The 23,383-nt window shown below is 39.7% G+C and overlaps 2 protein-coding genes and 1 pseudogene across 4 annotated transcripts; all 3 read left to right on the top strand.

Annotated features, from left to right (window-relative positions):
- Positions 1–208: 208 nt before the first annotated feature.
- On the top strand, positions 209–10,741 carry elapor1 (endosome-lysosome associated apoptosis and autophagy regulator 1). The gene is made up of 22 exons (XM_079558769.1): positions 209–351; positions 1,958–2,078; positions 2,207–2,384; positions 3,003–3,150; positions 3,227–3,307; positions 3,712–3,811; positions 4,010–4,159; positions 4,360–4,448; positions 4,704–4,881; positions 4,968–5,096; positions 5,180–5,270; positions 5,452–5,557; positions 5,635–5,772; positions 6,376–6,639; positions 7,203–7,376; positions 7,548–7,701; positions 8,639–8,732; positions 8,796–8,897; positions 9,070–9,196; positions 9,272–9,450; positions 10,319–10,484; positions 10,555–10,741. The coding sequence occupies exons 1-22, from the start codon at positions 265–267 to the stop codon at positions 10,633–10,635; spliced, it is 2,937 nt and encodes a 978-aa protein (XP_079414895.1). The 5' UTR covers positions 209–264; the 3' UTR covers positions 10,636–10,741.
- Positions 10,742–11,332: 591 nt separating this feature from the next.
- On the top strand, positions 11,333–23,359 carry mapk14a (mitogen-activated protein kinase 14a). 2 transcript variants are annotated; one of them, XM_079558536.1, is made up of 12 exons: positions 11,333–11,701; positions 13,153–13,282; positions 13,417–13,475; positions 15,362–15,473; positions 15,577–15,606; positions 16,956–17,003; positions 17,097–17,211; positions 17,289–17,360; positions 18,938–19,017; positions 20,359–20,437; positions 21,067–21,240; positions 22,480–23,359. In XM_079558536.1, exons 1-12 carry the CDS (start codon positions 11,583–11,585, stop codon positions 22,539–22,541), a joined length of 1,080 nt encoding a protein of 359 aa, XP_079414662.1. In that variant the 5' UTR covers positions 11,333–11,582; the 3' UTR covers positions 22,542–23,359. The 2 variants fall into 2 exon arrangements, with proteins under 2 accessions (XP_079414662.1, XP_079414661.1); XM_079558535.1 differs by lacking the exon at positions 18,938–19,017 and adding an exon at positions 18,594–18,673.
- Positions 19,285–19,834, top strand: LOC306964297 (large ribosomal subunit protein eL32-like; annotated as a pseudogene). The gene is made up of 2 exons: positions 19,285–19,321; positions 19,442–19,834. The product of its transcript is annotated as a large ribosomal subunit protein eL32-like (transcript).
- Positions 23,360–23,383: the final 24 nt, after the last annotated feature.

Raw genomic sequence — 23,383 nt, 5'->3', positions numbered from 1 at the left:
GGATCTCTAGCCTTTATTTTATTGTAGAAAATCACTAAAATGGCCTGTAGAATAATTTTCTGGTAAATCAACGAAATGTCGCGAAGGAAACGTGTACGTTTCATTGAAAAAGCGCACAAGCGCAATGATCCCAAAGTGTGCGATCCGTGATGTGATTGGTTGTTGCTGAGGGCCCGCCCACAGCTCGAGGCCCTGCACCTGACAGAGGTGAGGAGAAGCTGAAAAAGAGCTGCCCCATCAATTCAACACCAACACGAGGAGAGCATGTACTCCGACCATCAGCCCTTAGGACTGCTGCTGCTGTGGCTGCTGTGCGCACTGAGCAAGGCCGAGCTGCCCATCTGCAAAGAGGTAAGAAAAACAATATCTTCAGTGAGTTGGCAAACACAAACTGAACATGCCAGATGTCAAGCATTAAGACCAGTGTGCAAATGTATTTAACTTGCAATATTTAAGACCTATGGGTGGGTGAATATTGCTCACAATTTAATGCCATAAAATAGATTCAGATAATGTAATATGTTAACTTGCTTTGAAAGTACACAGGCCATTTCTTGGGTTGTTTCACAGTGAAACAATGAGGTATTTGGGTAGTGGGTGCACCCTTTTCACTGTGAGAGAAGTGGAAAAAGTAAATGTAAAGATAAATCGATATACATTTCTTTTAAATGATGTGCAATAATACCCTTACCAGCTCAATAACTGTTACAACAATGTAATGAAAGCTGTGGATTTTTTTTTTACATTGCAATTCTGCTGAGAGTGACCGTTTACTTCAGTTAAAAATGATTGATATACCACTGGTCAAGCCAATGGTGCCCCAGTCCCATATGGCTTCATTTACATGTGGCAGTTGAGGTTGATATATGGCCTTTTGTCAGTCACATCACCTTCACTATACTCTTTCAAACAATTTTAAGGCATTCGCACATGTCTTTAATGCCTTAAAAAATGTTTGAAACAGAGTTCACCGGTAAGCTCTGTGCATATCCATTAGTGGCCACTGTGGTCATTGTGTCCTGTTGCCTTGGTCCCCTCGTGTTTATCTATTACAGGTGATTAGTGCAGACAAGGCCACCTCCAGAATGATGTTTTCTTACATGAACTAACCTAGGCACATGTTAAACTGACAGCACGGCTAATGTAGCAGCTGTAATTGAAAACAAAGACTAAAGCAGATTACCCATTGGTGATGTTGCTGAGTTTTGTTAACTATTAATCCAACCTGCAGTGTGCACTTAATGCAGGGGGGGATACATGGCAGGTGTATCTGAGCCAACTGTTGAAACCACAAAACATAACATTTACACTATCTATCCATATTTAAAATGGGACTTTATTACCACAGGCTAATAGGGACTAAATGTGGCCCAAACCAGCTCTCGGGATGGATAATAACAGGACAGAGTTTTAGAGTAGGACTAGATAACAGAAACACCCTTCAGCAAGCTGCCTCTACAGTAAATTGTATTGAATTATACTCCAGAGATGAGGCCTATTCGTACCACCATTGTCACAGTTTGAGGACTACTCCTGTTGGGCACGTCTTAGAGATTATACTTATGTGATGCCTCAAATTGCTTGAACTGGGTGGGACTTTGTTTGTCCCCGCCTGGGAGGACTGTTAAAAACTAGAGCCAAATGGGTCTGGTCCACTGATATTTAAAATTAAAATGTTGTTTATTTAAGGTTTATACAAATCAGCTTATCTTCCCTTCGAGTTAAATTCAACAAAATGAGTTTAACTTGGCGACATCCTGATAAATGAGATTAAAGCAACAGGTGGGACAGGTCTATTGAGCAAATATTAGCACTGGGTTTGTTTGGGAAGGAGGCAGGACGACTTTTAACCAAATACCTCTGGAGATGCTATTACCACGTTTCATAGCGAAAGTGCGGTGGGTTTTATGGGGATTTGATCCGTGTGAACCTGTCACCTGTGTCTGTCTCTCTGCAGTCCGACTATCACTTTGAGTACACAGAGTGCGATGTGCTCGGAGCACGCTGGAGGGTGGCTGTGCCCAACAAACTGGACACATGCACGGGACTGCCAGACCCAGTCAAAGGCACCCAATGCAGTACGTGACCCATTTACAAAAAATGTCTGATTCTGTGTAATTTCTATAGAAACTACTTTAGATGACTTGCATTTCTCCTGTAATTTTTTTATAAGCCCCTTACGCACTACCATGTTGTCTTCCTGTAGCTTTCTCATGTAACGAAGGGGAGTTCCTGGACATGCAGTCTCAGGAGTGTAGAAAGTGTGCCGCTGGGACGTACTCTCTGGGGACTGGAGTGGCTTTTGATGAGTGGGACAGTCTGCCCCACGGCTTTGTGACCCTTCACCACACGAACGAATATGAAGACAAAATCATCTGTGCAAAGTATGTTTTGCAGAAATTTAAAGACAATTGCGTAGAGAAAGTTGTATTTATCATTGAAACAGTGGAATTTGCCTATCAGTGTGCGCAGTTACACTAAGATTAGATATTTCCTTAACCACATTGAAGTTAAACGTGCTAGCTGTATAGTATAGTGTAGTGCAGGGGTCACCAACCTTATTTCAGCTGAGGGATACTTTAAGAGCATTAAGTTGTTCGAGGGCTACCAGTTAAAAACAAATCCTAAAGACTTAAACGTACACTGTTCACTTATAGGATATTGACCCCATATTAATTAAAATAGCTTTATTTTAAACTCATACCGAGTCACAAGAACCGAAATAACTGTAATTTTAAGAATTAGATTCAAGAAAATGAAGTGTTTTACACTTTAGAAAAAGTCCCAAGGGCTACTGGACGCGGGAACCACGTTGGTGACCCCTGGTGTAGTGTATACCAGGTTAGATCATACATTTCGTTGTAACTCCTCACATTACTGTGAAATAAGATGATGTGTGTTGTTATTGATGCTAGATTCAGGCAGTCAGTCAACATTTTAGCTCAATAACGGATCATAACTGTTATTAAAATATTAACATCTGAATATTGTTGCTCATTCAGTACAACTTGGACTCCAAAGGGTGAATACATTGCCTCCAACACAGACGAATGCACTGCCATTCTGTCCTATGCCGTGAACCTAAAGAAACCTGGAGTATTGATCTTCGAGTATTTCTATCCTGACAACAACGTCTACTTTGAGTTTTTTGTAAGGATAACACTATCATTACTTTTTCTTTTATAACTTTTACAGGTATTTTTAATGATTTCATGTATCTGTGCAGGTTCAGAATGACCAGTGCCAGTCCACGGACTCAGAAAGCCGGTGGATGAAGGTGTCTGAGAACGACTGGAGCAAACACATGGTTAGACCGTTCATTTAATCTAAAGATGCACAATTGACCACAGTTGAATCAAACTTCGAATTTCAATGTTTGTAATTATCATATTGCAAAGACTGTAGTTATTTAGGCAGTACAATATAATAACATACTGTAATACTCAATAAAATGTGCTCTGTGAACTGTGAACTGAATCAAGCTTTTCAAAATCAAATGCAGCTTGACAGAAAAATACGATTTCCCTCCAAAATCATGCAGCCCTTATTCAATACTAGTTCACTAAAGCCTCATAACATACAAGTATTTAGCAGTGTAACAGTCAACAGTTATTTAGAAAAATGTAACAAGAACATTTCTTTTGGTAGTCCCTTTATGAAATAAACCCAACGTACATTTAGTTAACCATCAGAACTTCTCATTGATTCTAGGTTGAGTTGAATAAAGGCAACAATGTGCTGTATTGGAGGACCACTGGATTTTCTCTGGACATTACCAAACCGGTGCTGCTCAAAAACATTGGAATCTCAGGTAAAATTTTAAACATTATGCACTATATAGAGGTGGACGATATGACAGAAAAAAGGCAGCACCCAATATAGTGCTGCACCAAACAGAAAAGCACTAAATCCAATTTTACTGCATCTTTGTAGATTTGATATTGTAATTTCTCCTACACTTTGTATAGGAGATGTTAAAATAATGTGTTCCTCATTTACATTTCTCCAGGAGTGGCCTACACATCTGAATGTTTTCTGTGTAAGCCGGGGACATACAGTGCAAAGCCTGGCACCGCCCGTTGTTCCCCTTGTCAGGCTGATACTTTCTCCACTAAAGGAGCCACAGCGTGTCACCCGTGTAACAATGACACGTTTGCAGGTACAGAGACAATCAAGCCTGTGTTTTAGACACTTTTTATACAGCATTCTTAGGTTTTCTATAAGATGTCGGCAGCTAGACGGCTACAGTCTTTACAATTAGCAGTATTTCTGTGTTTTGTGTGTGACACCTGCGCGTTATCTTGAATCTTAATGTCTTTGTGTTTCTTTGCCCTCCGGCTGTTTCCTGTGACTCTGCAGAGACTGGCTCTGGAACATGTAAACCAAGACCTGCCTGTACTAACAGTGACTACTTCTACACTCACACACCATGTGATGCAGAGGGAAAGGTACCTGTGTGACAACAGTTTTAGTCAAATGTACATTTACACAGATTTTGGAAAAGTTTTGGGACGTTGTGCACAGACATGCCTGAGGAAAAATTCACCACAGCCATTTATGCCTTAATAGTGCCTTGTATGCCAAGCGTGCTGTGTATTACAGCCACCTGGTCTGACGACTGTTTCTCTGAATATACATCCTAAATGAGTCCATCCACTTCCAGCCGGTGTCTTTCCCATATTAATGCATGTTTTCTGTCCCAGACGCAGCTCATGTATAAATGGATTGAGCCAAAGATCTGCAGCGAAACTGCAGAGGGTGCTGTTCAGCTGCCTGCGTCTGGAGAGAAACAGACATGTCCGCCCTGTAACCCAGGGTTCTACGTCACCAACTCATCCGCCTGTGAGCCCTGCCAACAAGGCTTCTACTCCAATGGAACAGGTACAACGACAAAAGATTGAAGTGTAAAATGTAAAGTTGATGTTGTTGATTCATTGTGAACTTAATTTAACCGTCACACTTTTCAGTTTGTGACAAGTGTCCTGCAGGAACAGAGCCATTGGTCGGTTATGAGTACAAATGGTGGAACACAATGCCCAAAAATATGAAAAGCACTACTTTCCGCAGAGAGTACAGTGACCCTAAACGCAGCACAGGTCAGTCATATTTGAATCATATTATCAGGATAAGATAACTTTATTACATTACTTACAAAGTAATACGGGTAAATCTATGACAGCTTGGGAAGTGGCAGGTGAATATATCTACACAACTCCTGGAGAAGAGGACACAGACTTCCTGATGCTTACACTTAATGTACCTGGATACAGGTGAGAAAAAGGCTACTTTAAATGGACCTCCTGTTTAAGTTCTAATAACAGGAGATATTACTCACAAGCCTGGGGTGAGGGTGCTCTATATTTGCACCACTCTGAAACTCCTTTTCACTAACAATGGAAATTAAGATTATTTTGATAAATGCCTTCTAAAGATTTGTGTGTGTCACTGCAGGTTGCCAAAATCTGTTACCAAAAACAGTGAAATTAGTGAACTCTCTCGGATCACCTTTGTCTTTGAGACCAGGTGTACAGCGGATTGTAGATTTTTCTTTCAAGCCGTGAGTAAAACATTTGCGCTATCTTTCCTCTCATACTATTTCAAAGGAATTTTTTGCTGAATACATGTTGATTGCAGGGGAACAACCAGTGGAATAATGAAGTTGTGGAGCGGTGGAAAGGAACAAACAACAAACAATCTTATTCATTTGTAATTCAAGAAAACAGCACCAGCAGCTTCACCTGGTCTTTTCAGCACACTGCGAAATCTAACACGGTGAGCATAAAACACATGATATTTTACATTCATACAAACTTTAAAGAAGGTTTACTTCGCACATCTCTTTGTTTTAAACAGGTGCGTAAGAGAAGGCATAGAAGGCAAATGTAGAAAAGGAAAAATCTCTCGCACACAGTATACTTGCAACACCAGTGTTCTTTTATTAATGCAAAGTTTCAGCCAGTGGCCTTCGTCAGGCAAAATGTCATTTTGTGTGCGAGAGATTTTTCCTTTTCTACATTCATACAAACCAAATAATACCAAATCATGTATTGAATTTGTTTGACCCGTTTTTGTAATTTTATTTATCTAAAATACCCACCATGCTTTGCATTACTTGCTTCTTGTAAAGAATATGAGAAGACAGTAAAAAGATTTACATTAGGCTGCGCTTCAGTCCTGACCACTAGAGGGAAGCGATTCCTTATGACGACATGCTGAGGTTCAGGAAACTTTGAGCTTGATGTACAAAAATCAATCAAATCAATGAAAAAATAAGTAGTTTAATGCATGCATGCAACTGACCATAATGACATGTCATATCAGATTACCGGTAAGTGCTTTCTCATTTTTGTTTTTGTCTAACTACATCTGTTTCAGGAGAGAAAGTACAGCAGTGATTTTGCTAAGATTTACTCAATCCACATCAGTAATGTCATTGGGGGTGTAGCTTCGCAGTGCCGCCACTGCGCCCTGGTCTCATCACAAACTAGGTCAGGCTGTGTCCCCTGTCCCGTTGGACACTACATGGTCAGTGAGACTGGGGTATGCAATAGTTGCCCCCCAAACACAGTCATCAGAACAGGGCAGGCAGTGGGTGAGGCTGCCTGTGTGTCCTGTGGACCCAACACCAAGAGGAACAAGGTGAGAGAAATTAATTTCATGTCTTTAATATAACAGGAGTAATGCTGTAAATGTGGTTTCCACTAGTTCTAAAAACATATATACACTAACTACAGTATTCCTCCAAAATATTTACAAGCTACATGGCATTTATTAAATATAACTTCCCGCTCAAGTCCGCTCAAGTAACCATTTTGACTTTTTAATCGATTTTTTTTTGTTTGTTTTTTTGTCGTTAAACAAAATGTTTAACAAACCTGTGTAAGATGGGGGTGAGCAAGTACTTTTCACAGGTTATTTGAATTACTTGTGAAACTGAATATTATTTAAATTTTATTTTTAAAAAGAAAGTTGGTTTTCGAGTAAATACTTTGACTATATATTTTAGCTTTATTTTGTACAGACTTTTATGAAGTATACTAATATTATTTTTACATTGATCACATAAATACATCCTCGAGACATATAATAATATATAATATACAGTTGGATTTCCATAATTTCCATAACAGTACTTGAGGCATAAATGAAAGACTTAAAAAAGGTTTGAGGTCACTGGTCTAACATCTAATTCTCTTCTCCAGGAATACTCAGCCTGTCTCAGTGACTGCCACCTGGACGTCCCAGGTCAATGGGGCATGTTGCACTACAGTTTCTCTCCTCTGTCCAACGCCACTGCTTTTCACAGCATTCCTCGATTCACTGCCAAAGGCCTGAAATATTTCCTGCATTTTAACCTGGGCCTGTGTGGCAAGGAGGTGAGAACCAGTGGTCAATAATTTAATGAATGAATGATTAATGGTTAAAGCCACACTAAAGTAAAACTCGTTTTCAAATACAAACCTGCCCATAATGCTCAGCTAGACATCAACAATGGTACTTTTCCAGTGGGTTGTCAAAATAAAGCTTTTGGAATTATTTTTTTATAGGGGAGAGTTCCTGCAGTTTGTGTGGACAACGTGACTGAGAGCGGGAAGAAGGAGGTGAAAGGGTACATTTGCCAGTCAACCGTGGTTCCCTCAGACATTAGGGCCCAGTCGGTGGTGTCCTCTCAGCCTGTTGTCATTGGCGACACACTGGTTGGTATGTACTTAGTTTATTATGTGTGTTTAAAATATACACCTGCTCAGCTATGACATAAGCAAGTGGCACAGAGTTGTGATACAATGGTGGCTTATAACACTCAAGTCCATGTTACATTTTTAGCAAACTCGAAGTTATTGCACAAAGCAATAATAAAAAAAAGCATGTTTCTATTAGGGTTGCTAGAGTAAATGCTTTGCTCCCATCAAACCCATTTTTCCAAAACTGGATTGTAAAGTTCTTGTAAAACAGATGTATAACTTTCCGCAATGAAGTGAGCCATGACAAAATCATAAACTAGGTTCAGACCTGCTGAGAAACTCTGCCTTCTTTGAAATATAAATAATTGTTGGGTCAAATGGAGGAGTTAGACAAAGAAGGCTATTCACCAGGATAACCACCTCAACCTCATCGCCTTTGCTCTGCCCAGTCCCGTCAGACCTTGGAAGCTAAGCAGGGAAGGGCCTGGTTGGAACTTGGAATGGGAGACTGTTTGGGAACACCAGGAAGCCTAGCGAATGCAGTGTGAGTGAGTGAGTGGTGGTGGTCGGAGGGGCCCATAGCGCAGACTGGTTGCCTCGCTTCCGTCAGTCTACCCCAGGGCAGCTGTGGCTACAATAGTAGCTTACCACCACCGAGTATGGAGTGAACGAATAGTGCAATGTAAAGCGTCTTTGAGTGTCCAGAAAAGCGCTATATAAAACCAATGCATTATTATTATTATTATTATATTCATCCTGGTTCCTCTCTTGTGAAACATCACAATTGACAAAGCCCCCTGAATGATTACATGTTTTCAAATAAAAAAATAATAGATATGACACAAATAATTAACTATATGAACTAAAGATTTGAATGTAAATTACAATAACACAAGTCCACTTGAAATGACTTGCTTAAATGTGTTCATTAAATGTACTTTGTTGTAATTCTTCAGGTGTAACGACGGAAACTACACTGAGCAATATCTCATCTCCTGCCTGGTTATTCCCTTCCACTTCCTCACTGCTGGATGTCATCTTCTACTACAAGTAAGTTGTGATTTCTGCTCATGTGGAATTTTTGCATTAACTCATACATATTGTTGCATCTAGGTCGAGTGACAAAACCCAGACGTGTAAACAGGGCAGAGCGGCCACTGTACGTATGAGATGTAACCCAACAGTGAGCAACAAAGACCAGATTACCATGCCAAGGTAACTGCCCTATACTGGATATAAAGCGTTGTCAGATATCGGTACTTTAAAGTTTTCACTATGGATGAGAAATACTTTTTGGTTCTGTTATTTGTAATTGATGCAAATGCGTTAGCCTAACATGAAACATAGAGCGTCTTTTCTCACTTTTTATTATTATTGAAATTGGCAGTAACTGTTCGGAGGGCACATGTGATGGCTGCACTTTCCACTTTCTTTGGGAGAGTCAGAATGCATGTCCGTTTTGTACCAAAAGCCACTACAGAGAGATCATCAGCGCTTGTGTGCAAGGGATACAGGTAATCGTCTTTCATTATTTCACCGTAGTATCATTTATCAAATTGATGTGATTTTAAATGGTGTGTGTGTTGCAGAAAACCACGTACGTGTGGCAGCAGCCTCTGCAGTGCTTTGGGGGCGAGCCGCTCCCCGAGCAGCGGATTAGCGCCTGCGTCAGTCTGGACTTCTGGCTGAAGTTTGGTGTCTCCACGGGAACCATTGCTGCGCTGCTCCTGATTGGCATCAGCTGCTATTTCTGGAAGAAGACTCGAAAGTGAGACTTCTGACGTTTGCATTTGTTTTTCCTGGTTTGTGGTTAAGCCATGGTACAAAGTTGGAGGCATACTGCAACATCGCGCCGCTCATATTTAATACCACTCACTAGTATCTGCCATTTTCAAAGTCATACGATTTGTACTTGTGAGGTAGTAATAATAATAAGTACGCTTTAGTCCTATGTGGCACATTTCCAGACACTCAAAGTAAATCTTATGCATTATTTACTCACTCCTCACACTCGGTGGTGGGAAGCTGTGTATGGGGTGACAGTGGCGCAGATAGTAGAGCAGATTGTCTTGTGATTGGAGAGTTGGCGATTCGAATCCAGCAGGTGCACACTGTCATTGTGTCCTTGGGCAAGACACTTTACCCACCTTGCCTCCAGTGTCTGACACTGGTGTGAGTTCGAGTGTGAATGGGTGAGTGGTTCATTGATGCAAAGTGCTTTGATTGCTTAATGTTGGTAGATACAAACTATGTAAATGTGACCATTCTATTTTAAAAAAAAAATATGTAGCCACAACTGCCAAGGGGCAGACTGACTGAAGCATGGCTGACAATCTACTGCATCAGCCCCTGACCACCAAATCACTCACACACCACATTTACACATGTGTGATATGGGTGAAGTGGCTTTCCCGAGTACACAACAACAATATGTTCATATCAGACACAGGATTTGAACTGGAGACCTTTGGCTCCAAGTGGTTGGGATGAGTTCATAAGATATGACCCAGTACAAAGACAAGACAAAGCAATAACTACAGATGCTGGAAGCCAAGAGGATCTAGACTATAGCAATGTAAACCAGTAATTTACCACACGTTACCATTGTGATTCAGTTGTTTACCTGTGTTTGGCAGATTGCAGTACAAGTACTCCAAGCTGATGATGAACTCTGAAGGCAAAGAGTGTGAGCTGCCCACTGCCGACAGCTGTGCCATCATGGAGGGAGAGGACGCAGAGGACGAGTACATTGATCTCAACAAGAAATCCTTCTTCACCAAAATCAGGTCCTTCAGGTCTGAGGTAGGTCAGTCTCAGTTCATTAATCAATGAAAAAGACAAAGTATTTATTATTTTCTATTGTCGTTTTCAGAGGACGGTGGATGGGTTTGACTCAGTGCCATTAAAGTCTTCTTCGCTTTTGCAACAAGAGGAAGACTCAGATGATGACTAACTCCAAACTTAAAGGAAACTGGAAAATGTTACAATGCTTTTCGTATTGATTTTTTTATTTTTTTTTAATCTGGTTTATCCATTTCAACATCTTTTTACAAGATTCAGAACTCAGAAGATCTGGGTAAAAATGCTGAAAGTCAGCCCATTTTTATTTATTTAAGCAATGGCAAGAAAAAATGTGTTAAAACTGGTTACATATGGCTCATGCTTTGTCTCCGGAATTATAATTACAATGCTCCACATTGGGGGTAGAAAATACGAATTGAAGTGCCTTTTAAACCAAAATGAAATTGTGTGATTATCTTTGTGTGTGTTTCTTTTGACTGTTACATGTTTTATCAGAACTTTCTTAAAAAACTGTATACTTTCTGAGTTACGCCAAAATTGTGTAAAGTGCTACACTACTGTATGAGCTTAAATACAGCCTGCCATACTTGATCAGTGCCTTGTGTCATTTAATTGAATTTCTGAGTATTTAACAAAATATGAAAAGACTTCACTCTTTCAGTAAAATAAGCATGTTGACTTCTTAATTCCATTAACCAGAAGTAACTGAGAATTATTTGAAGTCATTGGATATCTTAAATATAGTAATATTTCTTAGGTTGTGGCCATGGCTGTGACCTCTGATCCGCTGAAGAAATGCCAGTTGTATTGTCTCGCGAGACTTTGCGGCATGTTGCGAGCAGTTGGTGAAGTCTCGGGAGCAGGCGAGCAGCAGGCGTTGGTGGGACAAAACCTTAAAACCTGCACACAGAAGTCAGGTTTTCAGAAACACTTGCGTCCACTTCTTTTTTTTACGCGCTATACGTACTTTTATTCAACAACGGGGGAAAAGTTTCGCATTGCGTTTGTTTTTTGGACTTGGCAAACTTTACCTCGGGCTGCACCGCACGGAGTTTCCACCTCGGGAGTTTCCTCTCGGCTCTGGGCAGTTTTGCAGAAATGTCGCAGAACGAGAGGCCCAACTTTTATCGACAAGACGTTAACAAAACCATTTGGGAAGTGCCAGAGAGGTACCAGACTCTGTCTCCGGTCGGTTCGGGCGCATATGGATCAGTTTGGTATGTGTATTTTGTCACTTTGAGGCGTAATGTCACCTAACTTAACCCCATTCATTCAGACCAGGCCTGTGCACCATTAGCTAAAGTTAGATTAGCTCCAAGCAGTTGCTCAGGCTGGTCTTCATTACAAATCCGTGCCTCTTTCTTACTCACTTTTTCGGATTTCGAGTTCTCTTAGTTCGGGTTGAGGAGGAAGGAAGTAAATAAACCCAAAGCACTTGTAGAACCTGCTTGTTTGCGCTTAAGTATAATCAAACTCAATGAAACACATATTTTACGTGTGTGTTTACAATAGAATTACAGTAGGTACCGTAGTTAATAAAAGTGAAGTTAAAATAGTTTATCAAGCCGTGTAACATAGAACCACAGTGTTACAACAGCAACGTGCCGATGATTGTGAAAACATGCAGTGCATCCATTGTTAAAGCAAAACATCTAAAACTGATGGCAATCTACGGTGGAACTGAGAAATTGGTGTGGGTGCACACTCTGTTACTTTCATTTTCATTTGTTATGATGGATACAACTGAGATCACTTTACTGGTACTTTGTAAAAGACGATACCATTTACAGTCCTCATGCCGTCAGGTTAAGGACGAGTCTTGACTGATAGTTTAACAAGCCGCTATCTAGGACACTAGGATGGGGTCTATCGTGGTCCAATGGGCAGATGTTTGTTTTGCAAATGGAAAAGGACAGCTGTGCTGTTGCTGAGCAACTCCATAATCTGTCTCTGGTCAGATTACTGCCTGCTCTCTCATCAGGACGGGTTTGTTTTTCCTAAACAGCTTCGTTCATAACTGTTTACTCTGCTGCATTTTTATAATGAATCCTCCTTCCTCACTGCTGTAATTGGATTCATGTTTAAACTGTATTGGCCTTTAATGAAACCACCTGAATATGATCGCTTATATTTGCTTCTCTAAGTCAACAATTAGGTTTTTAATCACACTTAGCCCTGCAATAATGATTATATGGAGACTCATAACCTGTTTATACCTGGGTGAAACATTAAGAATGTTAACATTATTGTCATAGTGTAACTGCTGAAGCTACAAGTAATGTTTTCATTCTGTTGAGGTGAGACTGGGCCTGGAGGAGGATTAGGCAAAGACTCTTGAGTGCAGCAGGACAGAGGCACGCTGGTGATATGCTGAGATATGAGATTTTGTGCTGATGTTGCCCTTTCCTTCGCCTTCAGTAGCTCTAGCTCTTTCAATTTAGTGTCTACAGTAAACTCACCACCGTCTCAGCTTCAGGCACACTTTTCCCTCGCATTGCGATTTCCAATTTTACTTCATGCTGTTATAACAGAATTTCCCAAATTGGCGATCGATAAAGTAATTCTGATTTTGATTTTCTTAAGTGTTAACTAGTTTTTTAAACATCTGAAGTCCAATCGTTAATTTGGACAAATATGATGACCACCTTCTTGTCCTCGTCTCCTTCAGTTCTGCATATGATGTGAAAACTGGTCTGAAAATCGCTGTGAAGAAGCTCTCACGACCATTTCAGTCCATCATCCACGCAAAGAGAACGTACAGAGAGCTGCGGCTGCTCAAGCACATGAAACACGAAAATGTAAGTCATTTTGTTTGAGTTAAAACGTTTGTTAACTATACTTTGTTGTAAGTTGTGACTTGTTGCAATTTCTGAATGCTACATAAAGCTACTTTCTTGTCTTTGTTGACGACTTTGTTTTTGTCTTCTTGCAGGTAATTGGCCTTTTAGACGTCTTCTCACCAGCAACAAGCCTAAAGGAATTTAAGGATGTGTAAGTCTTTTCTCCTTCTCTGATAGTGCTGTGTGTGTGCTGGTGTCGGTAGCTTGTTTCTGGCTGGGTTGAAATACCCGGGGGCTATTATGCCAAACATGGAACCATTTCTAAGACTGCTCCAGCTGCAACAGCGACTTCCTCGTACTTCCTTCCTTCTGCTTTCGTAATCTCACTTCTCTGCACCTAACCGCCTTGTTGCCGTTTGTTGAAGTTGATTTTTAGAAATAGGAAGCCGCTGCCGAGACATTATCTTGCCGCTAGTGTAAATCACTGTTGTTTTATAAAGTGCTCCAGATTTCAATTACAACAAATGACAAGTTCTGTGTGAGACCAGACCTCTGTCAATGGTTCTATATTGGATGATTGATTTCAGTGATAAATTCTAGACTTATAAATGCTTTATAATTGGGTTAAATTCTTTGAGTGAGAAAAATTTGTTAAGAATCCACAAATTTTTGTTTATTGCATGGTCAACTTCAGCTTGTAGCGAGAACATTAAGACATTTTAGGATGCTTACAGCATATAGGTTTGTTCTTTTTTCAAATTAAAGCCACACAGCGCAGGATTTTATCCAATAAATAACAAGCATTTATTGTATGACAGATATTTTCATCATTGAAAAATGCCTCATAAATTTACAAACAGGCATGTGCCTTTGCTGTGAGTGGCTCAGCTCTCCTAAGACATGACTGTAACTTAACAGGGAGCGGGTATTTCTCCTGCTCGTCTCCATGGAGATGTGACTAAAATCAGCAGAATTTGAGATTTAAATTCTCATCCAAATCCATTCTTTGATTACACACTGCAGAAATAGCATTTTCTGTGTTGAGTTGGTCATTGGGAGCATGTTTGGTATTGATGGCCACTGTATAGTCCAAAATGTTATGCAGTGTGCCTTTTAAATAAATATAATTAAACCCACTTTGCTCTTAGTGCTCAGTTGTTTATTTATATTCAGTTGTAACATTATCTTCAGGATACATTCAGTGCGTTGTGTTTTCCTGGCTGTCAATCTGACAGGCTACACAAGTTTTCTAACTGGCTTCCAGATTTCATACTATGCAATTTCTTCATATTATGCATTACACTAAGTGCTGCATGACTATTATGGGAGCGGCACTTTAATCATAGCACTGCTTTGCATGGAACACAGTTGTTGATAGTTGTTAATTAGTTTTAGAAAGAAAGAAAGAAAGGTTTTGTTTTTTCCCCCAGTGTTAAAATGGAGACATGATTGTTGTGTGGGTCGTTTGTTTTGATTGAAACTAGGTGTGTTATGGAGGTAATACAGATGTGTACATGTTGCTATTGTTGTGGGGGGTGTTTGTATCTTAAAATACAGACTGGCTCACAATAACCTAGTCAATCTCCTTTAGCGTCAGTCCTGAACCTGTTACTACCACAGAAAGGAAACCTTGTGTCACTATTTATATCCTTTTTTCCAAGGCAGTGAACTTTTTGCTTTGGTGTGCATTGCGACAGCGAACAAGTTCAAACACAACCTGCTGCTATTTTCAGTCTGTCTCTCTGTGCTGAGTGATAATAGGAGAGTATTCATAAAGCAGGAATTTGTTGAGTCCGGACTGAGTGACGAGGCAGCACATGGCCTTGTGTGTTTTGGCCAGAAAAGTGCAGCTAGAGCGTCCTGTTCTTGCTGCATTACTGGAGCTCTGATTTGTGCATTTGAAAGAAGCCGGGGATTAAATTTGAATTATCCACTGATGTAGCATATTGGGCTCATTTTTCTGGGTGTGTAGCACCTAAATGACAGGCCCTTTGTAAAGGGCTTGGCATTTTAGAGTCTCGAGAGGGAAGTGAACATAAATTAGCGGCTTAACCAGTTTTTATTGTGACATTTTGTTTGATTTGGTTTTGTTTGCAGATATCTCGTCACTCACCTCATGGGGGCTGATCTTAACAACATTGTGAAATGCCAAAAACTGACAGACGACCATGTGCAGTTCCTCATATATCAGATTCTCCGAGGGCTAAAGGTGAGCTCCAATAAACAAATTGTGTTGCATTGTCATCAAGCGCTAACTTCCAGCTCTGAAGAGATAATGTTACCTGATCTCTCTTGTTTTCCTCTTTTTCTAGTATATCCATTCAGCTGACATTATTCACAGAGTAAGTGACCTTTTTGTCATTGTACAGCTCTTATTGCAATATTACTTTGGCCTTTAACTTTAGCATGTGTAAAACCATGCAATAGTTTATGGCATAGTTACTTGGCAGAAGTGAGCTTGTGTAAACGGGAACCAACGATGTGAACGTGGCCCTAATTTCACATGATGTTCTGTTTGTGTGAGCACAATGTTCTGGCGGTGAAGCAATGAACAAAATTAAGTATTTCTAAAATTGTTACCAGATTCAACATTTATTTATTTGTCAAACCATGTCAATGGTTTGAATTTATATGTCTCTCATCCTTGATTGTGGAGCGGTGGGAGGGTGGGCTGGGAGTTCAGCTTCCCGATGGCCTTGTGTATGAAACTGTTCCTCAGTTGACTGGAACTGACCCGTAGATTCCGCAGTCTCCTCCCTGAAGGCATTACCTTGAAGAGACTGTGTGATTGGTGATAATAGATGCTTTAGCAAAACATTACTTAAGTGATTAACATTGTTCGTTTCTCAGGTGTCAATTAGGGCCTGACCAATATATCGGGACAATATATATATATATTTTTACATTATTGGCCATCGGTCAATAAAAAGGCATGCCTATATGCACACAGCTGCCCATTGCTCCTTATGAGTTGCCCCAGCAGTGTCGAAGGATGTTGTTTACCTTAAATCCTTTTTGTAGTCCCTCTGGGGGCAATACAAGTGTTGATGGGATGATTGGGGTCTTTCTGGTTTTGTGGCCACAAAACCACACTTGAAGCTTTCCCTGCTCCGATCCGCAGCCCCAATACACACTAATGGAATCATGATCAGAAGAAGCTAATTGGCAAAGCTAACTGCGGGCTAGCGCCACTTTAGCAGTATTCACAGCCAGGTTTGAGTGAAAAAAACCCATCTCCATTGTGTAATTGGGTTGTGGCAAAATCTACAACATCCCTCTCTCCCTTTGTCTTTTCTGTCAGCGTAGTATTTAATCTCACGGACAATTAATGAGTGAAAAGAACGCAACATGCAGGCACCTGCAGTGGCGCTTATGGGGCATGAGTTACTTAGTTCTGCTTTAACCTTAACTGTGTCAAAATCATTTGTGACTCGAGGCTAATTTGGATCTAAATTGGGAAGATTGTGACTGAGACTAAACTTAAACCCTGATTTTTTTCAATCAAACAAGTTGCCATACATTTTGATTTTTAGCTCTAAGTAAAATAAATGTGTGTTGTTTTTTTTGCAATTTATTGTGCAGCTGCATTTGGATTTTTTTTTTTTTTGCACAATCCTTTTTTATCATATTACTTACTTATGTAATGTCTGTAAATACTGTACTGTACTTTTTTTGTTTTTTGTTTGTCCAGGATCTGAAACCAAGTAACCTGGCTGTGAATGAAGACTGTGAACTAAAAGTCGGTGAACTTCTGCTCTTGATCAGTGTATTATTGACTCCCTTTTTTTTATTTTTTTTATAACAATCTGTCCTTTTTTTTTGCCTTTCTCAGATCTTGGACTTTGGTTTGGCACGGCAGACTGATGATGAGATGACCGGATACGTGGCCACCCGCTGGTACCGAGCCCCAGAGATCATGCTCAACTGGATGCATTACAACATGACAGGTCCATTGAATAAACTGCTTTCTGTAAATAACAAATGTCAGCCTCTTGTATAACCTGAGTTTTTTTGTGTGTTACAGTGGATATTTGGTCTGTGGGCTGTATTATGGCAGAGCTCCTCACTGGACGGACACTGTTCCCTGGCACCGACCGTATCCTTTGCATTAACTGTTAGTCTCTCAGCTGATATTTGGAAACACTACTTCAGTCTTTCTGCAGCTTGTGATTGTTAACAGAACCTTGACTTTTAACTACAATGAACTCTGAGCTCTTTGTCTTGTTTTCACTCTGAACCCAGTTCCAAATTAAAATTTAAATACTGGCCTTTTACCTCACGATTTGACATGGCTCACGATAGCGATATTCTCACGAAACGCCGATACTGCGATAATCGATGACATATTATCGAACATATTATTCAGGATATACAATTGTTTTCCTGTGTATTATACCCCGTTTCCTTTTTAAATAAGTGAATAAAAGATCCCTTGACTTGCACACTGAAAATTGGTCTATAGATCTGTCAGTGGCATCACCTCATTTACATTTAAATAAACAACAAACCACAGACATATATATATATATACATATTTATTATTATATTATTATATATAAATAAAAAAATATAAATATTATTATATATATTTATTATATTTATTTATAAATATATATATTTGTGACAGTGGTGGCTCTACTGCCCTCTACTGACCATTATTGGCCTCTATTGACTCAAACAGTGAAGCTCTGCCACCTGATTAATATGTATGATGCCTGTCATTAATATGCATTATGTCATCAAAAGTATCTATATGGATAGGTATCCCAAAGTCAATATATTGGTACACCCCCTACTGTCAATTGTAAAATAAACATGTAAATGATTTATTTGGCGTGATAGATGGCAGGGATCCCCTGTAAAGAAAATATTAATAACTCTGTTAATTTGATGAGACTGCTGTGGGCTACATGTAACAGCTATATTTTTTGACAATATTACAGGTATACAATGGCATTTGGACTTTGTACTAAACAGCATTACTTTGGCTGCTGCTGGGTACAACATTATGCTTCCTGAATGAATCTATTAAAACACAATTCATCTTCGCTCCTTTGGCTTTGCCCCTGCTGGTCATTACCTCTTTTGCTCGGGGAATTGTTACATTTTCAGCTTTGATGGATGCTGCATTTTAAAACCAATCTGCACATAAACTTTGCTTATAATTATGTGACTTCAAAAGCCTTCTCTGCACTTTCTCAGCATGTGCGTATTCAGCTTATATCAGCTCTGACCCTCTTTCCACTTCCATTTGTGACAAAATTGAAATAGTGATGTCGATCTTGTCATCTACTGGATTGTCTGGTCTTCCTTTACCCTATGATGGTAGACATTGACCAATTGAAGCTAATCATGCTTCTCGTGGGGACGCCGGAGCCGTCTCTCTTGAAGAAAATCTCTTCGGAGTCTGTGAGTTTATAAAGTTGTGCAAGTTCTTAAACTGTTACGGTGCATATGTTCGGATGTGTTGTGTGTTCCTTATTGTTAGCATGCTGCTAGTGCCTGGTAGTTTGGTGATGTTTGTTGCACTGGCTTTTTTTTATGCTTCCTAAAGTTGTATGCCTCTACATTGTTTTTGCTAATACATTGAATACGCCAGCTTTTGCACATTGTGAAACAGCATTTAACAGACTCTGCTCTGTCACTCTACGCACCTTGACACAAGCTTCATAGATATAAACCAGCTACAGCAGATAATGCGTTTAACAGGAACACCCCCGACAACTCTAATAAACAGGATGCCCAGTCATGAGGTGAGAAGACTAGGGCGGGACCTTTCTCAGGCATTTGCATCTTTCTGATGTAACAAAGATTCTGCAGTATCTTTATTTGCATTGATTGTAAAGAGTAAATGAAGCACATTGTCCATTTTTCACAACAGTATTTTAAAAAAGTAGATACTGCTAGCTTTTTTAAAATATGTTGCAGATCTTGGCATGTGCATGTGTTACTAAGCTGGACCTATGTCAGGACAACACAACGAGCTTGCATTTATACCTGGACAATCATAAAATGCTGATATGCCAGAGCAATGGTTCATGCATAGTTTCTCTCTGTGTACTGTATCAGAGGACAACTCTGAGCTAATTGCATCCCTAAAAATACAAAGATGGAGAGAGGATAACGACAACAACAAAATTGCAAATTTGTGCAACATTCCTTTTTGATTTACATCAGTGGTCATCAGGCCCTTCACCAAGCCCAAGATTGTCAAAAAGAGGACAAGGAAGTCATCAGTCTGACCGATATGTCAAGATTGCCAAAAACTGGCGTAAGCCCAGAGGTTTCGACAACAGGGTACGCAGGCGGTTCAAGGGGCAGATGTTGAAGCCGAATATTGGTTATGGTCGCAATAAGAAGACAAAGTACATCCTGCCAACTGGCTTTAAGAAGGTCTTGGTCCACAACATCAAAGAGCTCGAGGTCCTCATGATGAGCAACAAGACTCACTGCGCTGAGATTGCCCACAACGAATCCTCCAAAAACAGGAAGTTAATTGTTGAATGAGCTGCTCAGCTGGCCATCGAGATCTCCAACCCCAATGCCAAACTTGGGAATGAGGAGAATTAATAAATTACTTATTTACAATAAATACTTAAAGGGACTATACAGAGTTTAAAAATGTTGAAGTATGTATTTTCCTTCCCCTACATGTTCCTGCAATGTCCTAATGTGTAGAATGAGCCCAGACCTGTTCACCACAACTGTCTCTAAAATCACTCAAAAAGGTGTTAATTCGGGTAGGGTTGCCGTCTTGCACGAGCTTAAAAAAATTGTGCATAATGGTAATCATAGCCACGCTTTTGTTTGCAACTGTGGTCAAAATGTATGAACACTCTTCTCCTGTTATTTGCTCTTGTTTCTTCTGGTATTGTTTCCTAAAATGCTTATATTTTGAGTTTGCTGATTGGTTGGCTGGCTGTGCACTTCAGGGAGCTGTAAAACAATGTTTGGATTGTCATAATGTTTCTGTAAATAGCGTGATTGTACTATAAGGTTTCCAGCATGACAAGTTATGCCACTGAACTTAGTTTCCGCTGAACATAAATCGTTTTTTGTTTGTTTGCATAATCTCATTGTATTTTGTTTTTCAGGCCAGAAATTATGTCATGTCCTTACCAATCATGCCCAAGAGGAGCTTTGCGGATGTGTTCCTTGGTGCCAACCCCCTTGGTAATGAATGTTTGATTTATACCAACATTTTCAAGACAAAATGACTTTTAATTTATGCACCATACTTTGTTTTAATAACACTCGCACTAGTCTACTTTCTAAAGAGTGAATAGCAATTCCCATCTGCTTGGAATGAGTTCTTGAGTAGCTTTCAACCTTTTGTGTAACGCCAGTCTATCCTTATACAAAAAGAGATTGTGTTGTTTGTGCTTTCTTTGAGATATTCTTGACACTAAACTACACAAATCACAAACTATGCTTGTCATATACACAATGGTGAATGTGAATGTGAATAAAAACAAAATGTATGCTTTTGTGAAGATCTATTGTAAAAGCATCTGTATTTTGAAGTCTATTCGGTCAACATAACTCATAATTGTATTTTTAATATTCAAATTATCTTAAGGAAGATGATTTGAATCATCAAGAAGATGATTTGAATCATCTTCTTAAGGAACTTAACTAGTGGATATATGTACTAGTGGATATATGGGGCTTGTACATGTCAGGTGAATGAGAAATATATCGATGTTGCGATATCGCACACCTGTATCGCATATCACACGTTATTTTAATATTGTGCTGCGCTAATGCTGGACTGTATTTCTCTTTTTTCTAATCTGTAAAAGCTGTGGACCTTCTGGAGAAAATGCTGGTTCTGGATACAGATCAAAGGATAACAGCGGCTGAAGCCTTGGCTCATCCATACTTCAGCCAGTACCACGACCCTGACGACGAACCAGTGGCCGAGCCTTATGACCAGAGCTTTGAAAGCCGAGAGCTGGACATTGAGGAGTGGAAACGTATGTTACATTATTTATTTATTGGTTTATTTGGTCAGGACAGTGCATGTTAATGAACACACATGGGTCTCATGCATGTAAACACGCATTGGGCTAATTTCTATTCGTCGTCTCCCATCTGCACTCTCAAACACACTCTCATTCATCCTGGCCTATTGTACATGTTTTAGTGGCAGGGGAAATCGGAGTGCCCGGAGGAAACCTATGCAGACACGAGGAGAACATTCAAACTCCACGCAGAAAGTCCACGGCACAGTAGCGCAGCAGTTAGCGTCTCTGCTTCACAACTAGAAGGTCCTGGGTTCGATCCCCGCCAGGATGGGGCCTTTCTGTGTGGAGTTTGCATGTTCTCCCCGTGTCTGTGTAGGTTTCCTTCGGGTACTCTGGTTTCCCCTACCACTAAAAACATGAGCAACAGGTGAATCATCCAGCCAGGTGATTCTGACCATCAGCCTGGCTCCCCATCTGGAGATGGGTCCCCGGGCGCGGCACCGTCCACCAGTGCTCCTCAGGGGCATCGAAGGATGGGTTAAATGCAGAGGACAAATGTTCCTATGGGGACAATAAAGTATACAAAACAAAAACAGGCATGGTGCCCACTGCTCTTGTATATAGATTATTTAAAACGCAGGAGCTCGGCCTTTATACAGTGATCTGTAAAATATGCCATGGTGGCTTTAGATTTTACCATTACGCTGCCTATACAGTTTAATTAGCGAACACTTTACTGCACACAAGGACAACACAAACAAAGGCAGAGACCTCTCTGTCGCACTTGGCAACACAGAGCTAAACATTTTATGACTTTTATAACAATATGAAATATGCAAAATTTAATATTTTGAGCTATTTTAAATAATATTAGGACATAAATTAAAATACATTTGGCCCATTTTAAAATAACTTGGGCCAACAGAGAAGGCCTTGCTGGCCTTGACTGCACGCCACTGGTAAAATAGTGTGGTTACCAAAATAACCTGTGAGAGGTTTTTGTAAGAGAAGCGTCCACTTGCCTCCACTTCAGACATGCACAGCGTAGCCCCTCACTTCTGCATTTGTGGCATATAAATCGTTATCAAGTATCAGGTTTATTGCTTCAGAATTTCTGCATTTAGTTAGACACAAATAAGTCCCTATGGGAAAAAAACAGACAGTGCTGTTGGACAATTATATTATTTTGTCATGCATTAACAAGTGATGTTTTTTTTTAGCCCTTTTAACATGTTTCTCCTTCTGCAGGATTAACATATGAGGAGGTGATAAGTTTTGAGGAACCTGTTTGTGAAGACGACATGGAATAACTGCAATAACCACAGTATTCAAACATGTACTACAATCGTGAGTTTTCATGCAAACTCTAAAACACTTCTGCCATCATAGATATTAAGTGATAGAGATGGAATGAGTGCCTGCCAATATCTTTGAAAAAGCTCTTGTAAAGGGATCAGTACCAGTTTGAGCAATATCTATATATTTATAAACCACTATGGTGAGATTTGAGACTGGTACTGCTAACATTTTATACTTCTGGTCATCAGCTGAAATTTATGATATTTTAATTCACTTAATCACTGTGACCTAATACATAAGATGCTGAAATGTCTGGACCTATAGCTGTGCTATTTTATTTTGTGAAATTGTTTATCTTAAGTTATAAGCTTTGTGTTGTGTGTATATGCTAATCTCATTCAATTTGCCAAATTAGCTTGCGCAGTACTGTGACCTGAATGACAAAATTACATTTGTTCTTTCTATGAATTTGCATATAAATATTTGTGAAATGCTGTTCAGGTTCACATTTGGGAAGTTAATTCCCATTCATCAGCATTACAATTACCAGCCCATTGTGTATATATATAAAAAGTGCAGAATACAGTCTACCTATTGTATTATAGCTGGCTTTTACACTGTCAAATATTGTGGTTATGTTATAATCACTTTTAATTCTTGGATAATTTAAGGGCTTTGCAGGATGAGACTGTATCATTTGTGAAAAGATATAAGAAGTGATGAGATTTAATGGAAAAGTTGAGATATTCAAAAGAAGGATCTAATCAGATGTATTTATACTGTCCTGAAATGGTATTTATGAACTACTGTTGAATGGGTATTTTCAGTCTGGGAGAATTATTACATATTTAGT

Source organism: Gobius niger (assembly GCF_951799975.1).
Source record: "Gobius niger genome assembly, chromosome: 6".
Taxonomy (NCBI): Eukaryota; Metazoa; Chordata; class Actinopteri; order Gobiiformes; family Gobiidae; genus Gobius; species Gobius niger.
This window is presented reverse-complemented; position numbering and strand designations above follow the sequence as displayed.

Excerpts from the sequence above, each read along its gene's own strand:
- elapor1 (XM_079558769.1), top strand. The coding sequence starts at position 265 with ATGTACTCCGACCATCAGCCCTTAGGACTGCTGCTGCTGTGGCTGCTG. Across the intron at positions 352-1,957 it reads AGCTGCCCATCTGCAAAGAG|TCCGACTATCACTTTGAGTA; the intron begins GTAAGAAAAACA and ends GTCTCTCTGCAG. Across the intron at positions 8,898-9,069 it reads GACCAGATTACCATGCCAAG|TAACTGTTCGGAGGGCACAT; the intron begins GTAACTGCCCTA and ends TGAAATTGGCAG.
- mapk14a (XM_079558536.1), top strand. The coding sequence starts at position 11,583 with ATGTCGCAGAACGAGAGGCCCAACTTTTATCGACAAGACGTTAACAAA. Across the intron at positions 13,476-15,361 it reads CTAAAGGAATTTAAGGATGT|ATATCTCGTCACTCACCTCA; the intron begins GTAAGTCTTTTC and ends TTTTGTTTGCAG. Across the intron at positions 19,018-20,358 it reads ACAGGATGCCCAGTCATGAG|GCCAGAAATTATGTCATGTC; the intron begins GTGAGAAGACTA and ends TTTGTTTTTCAG.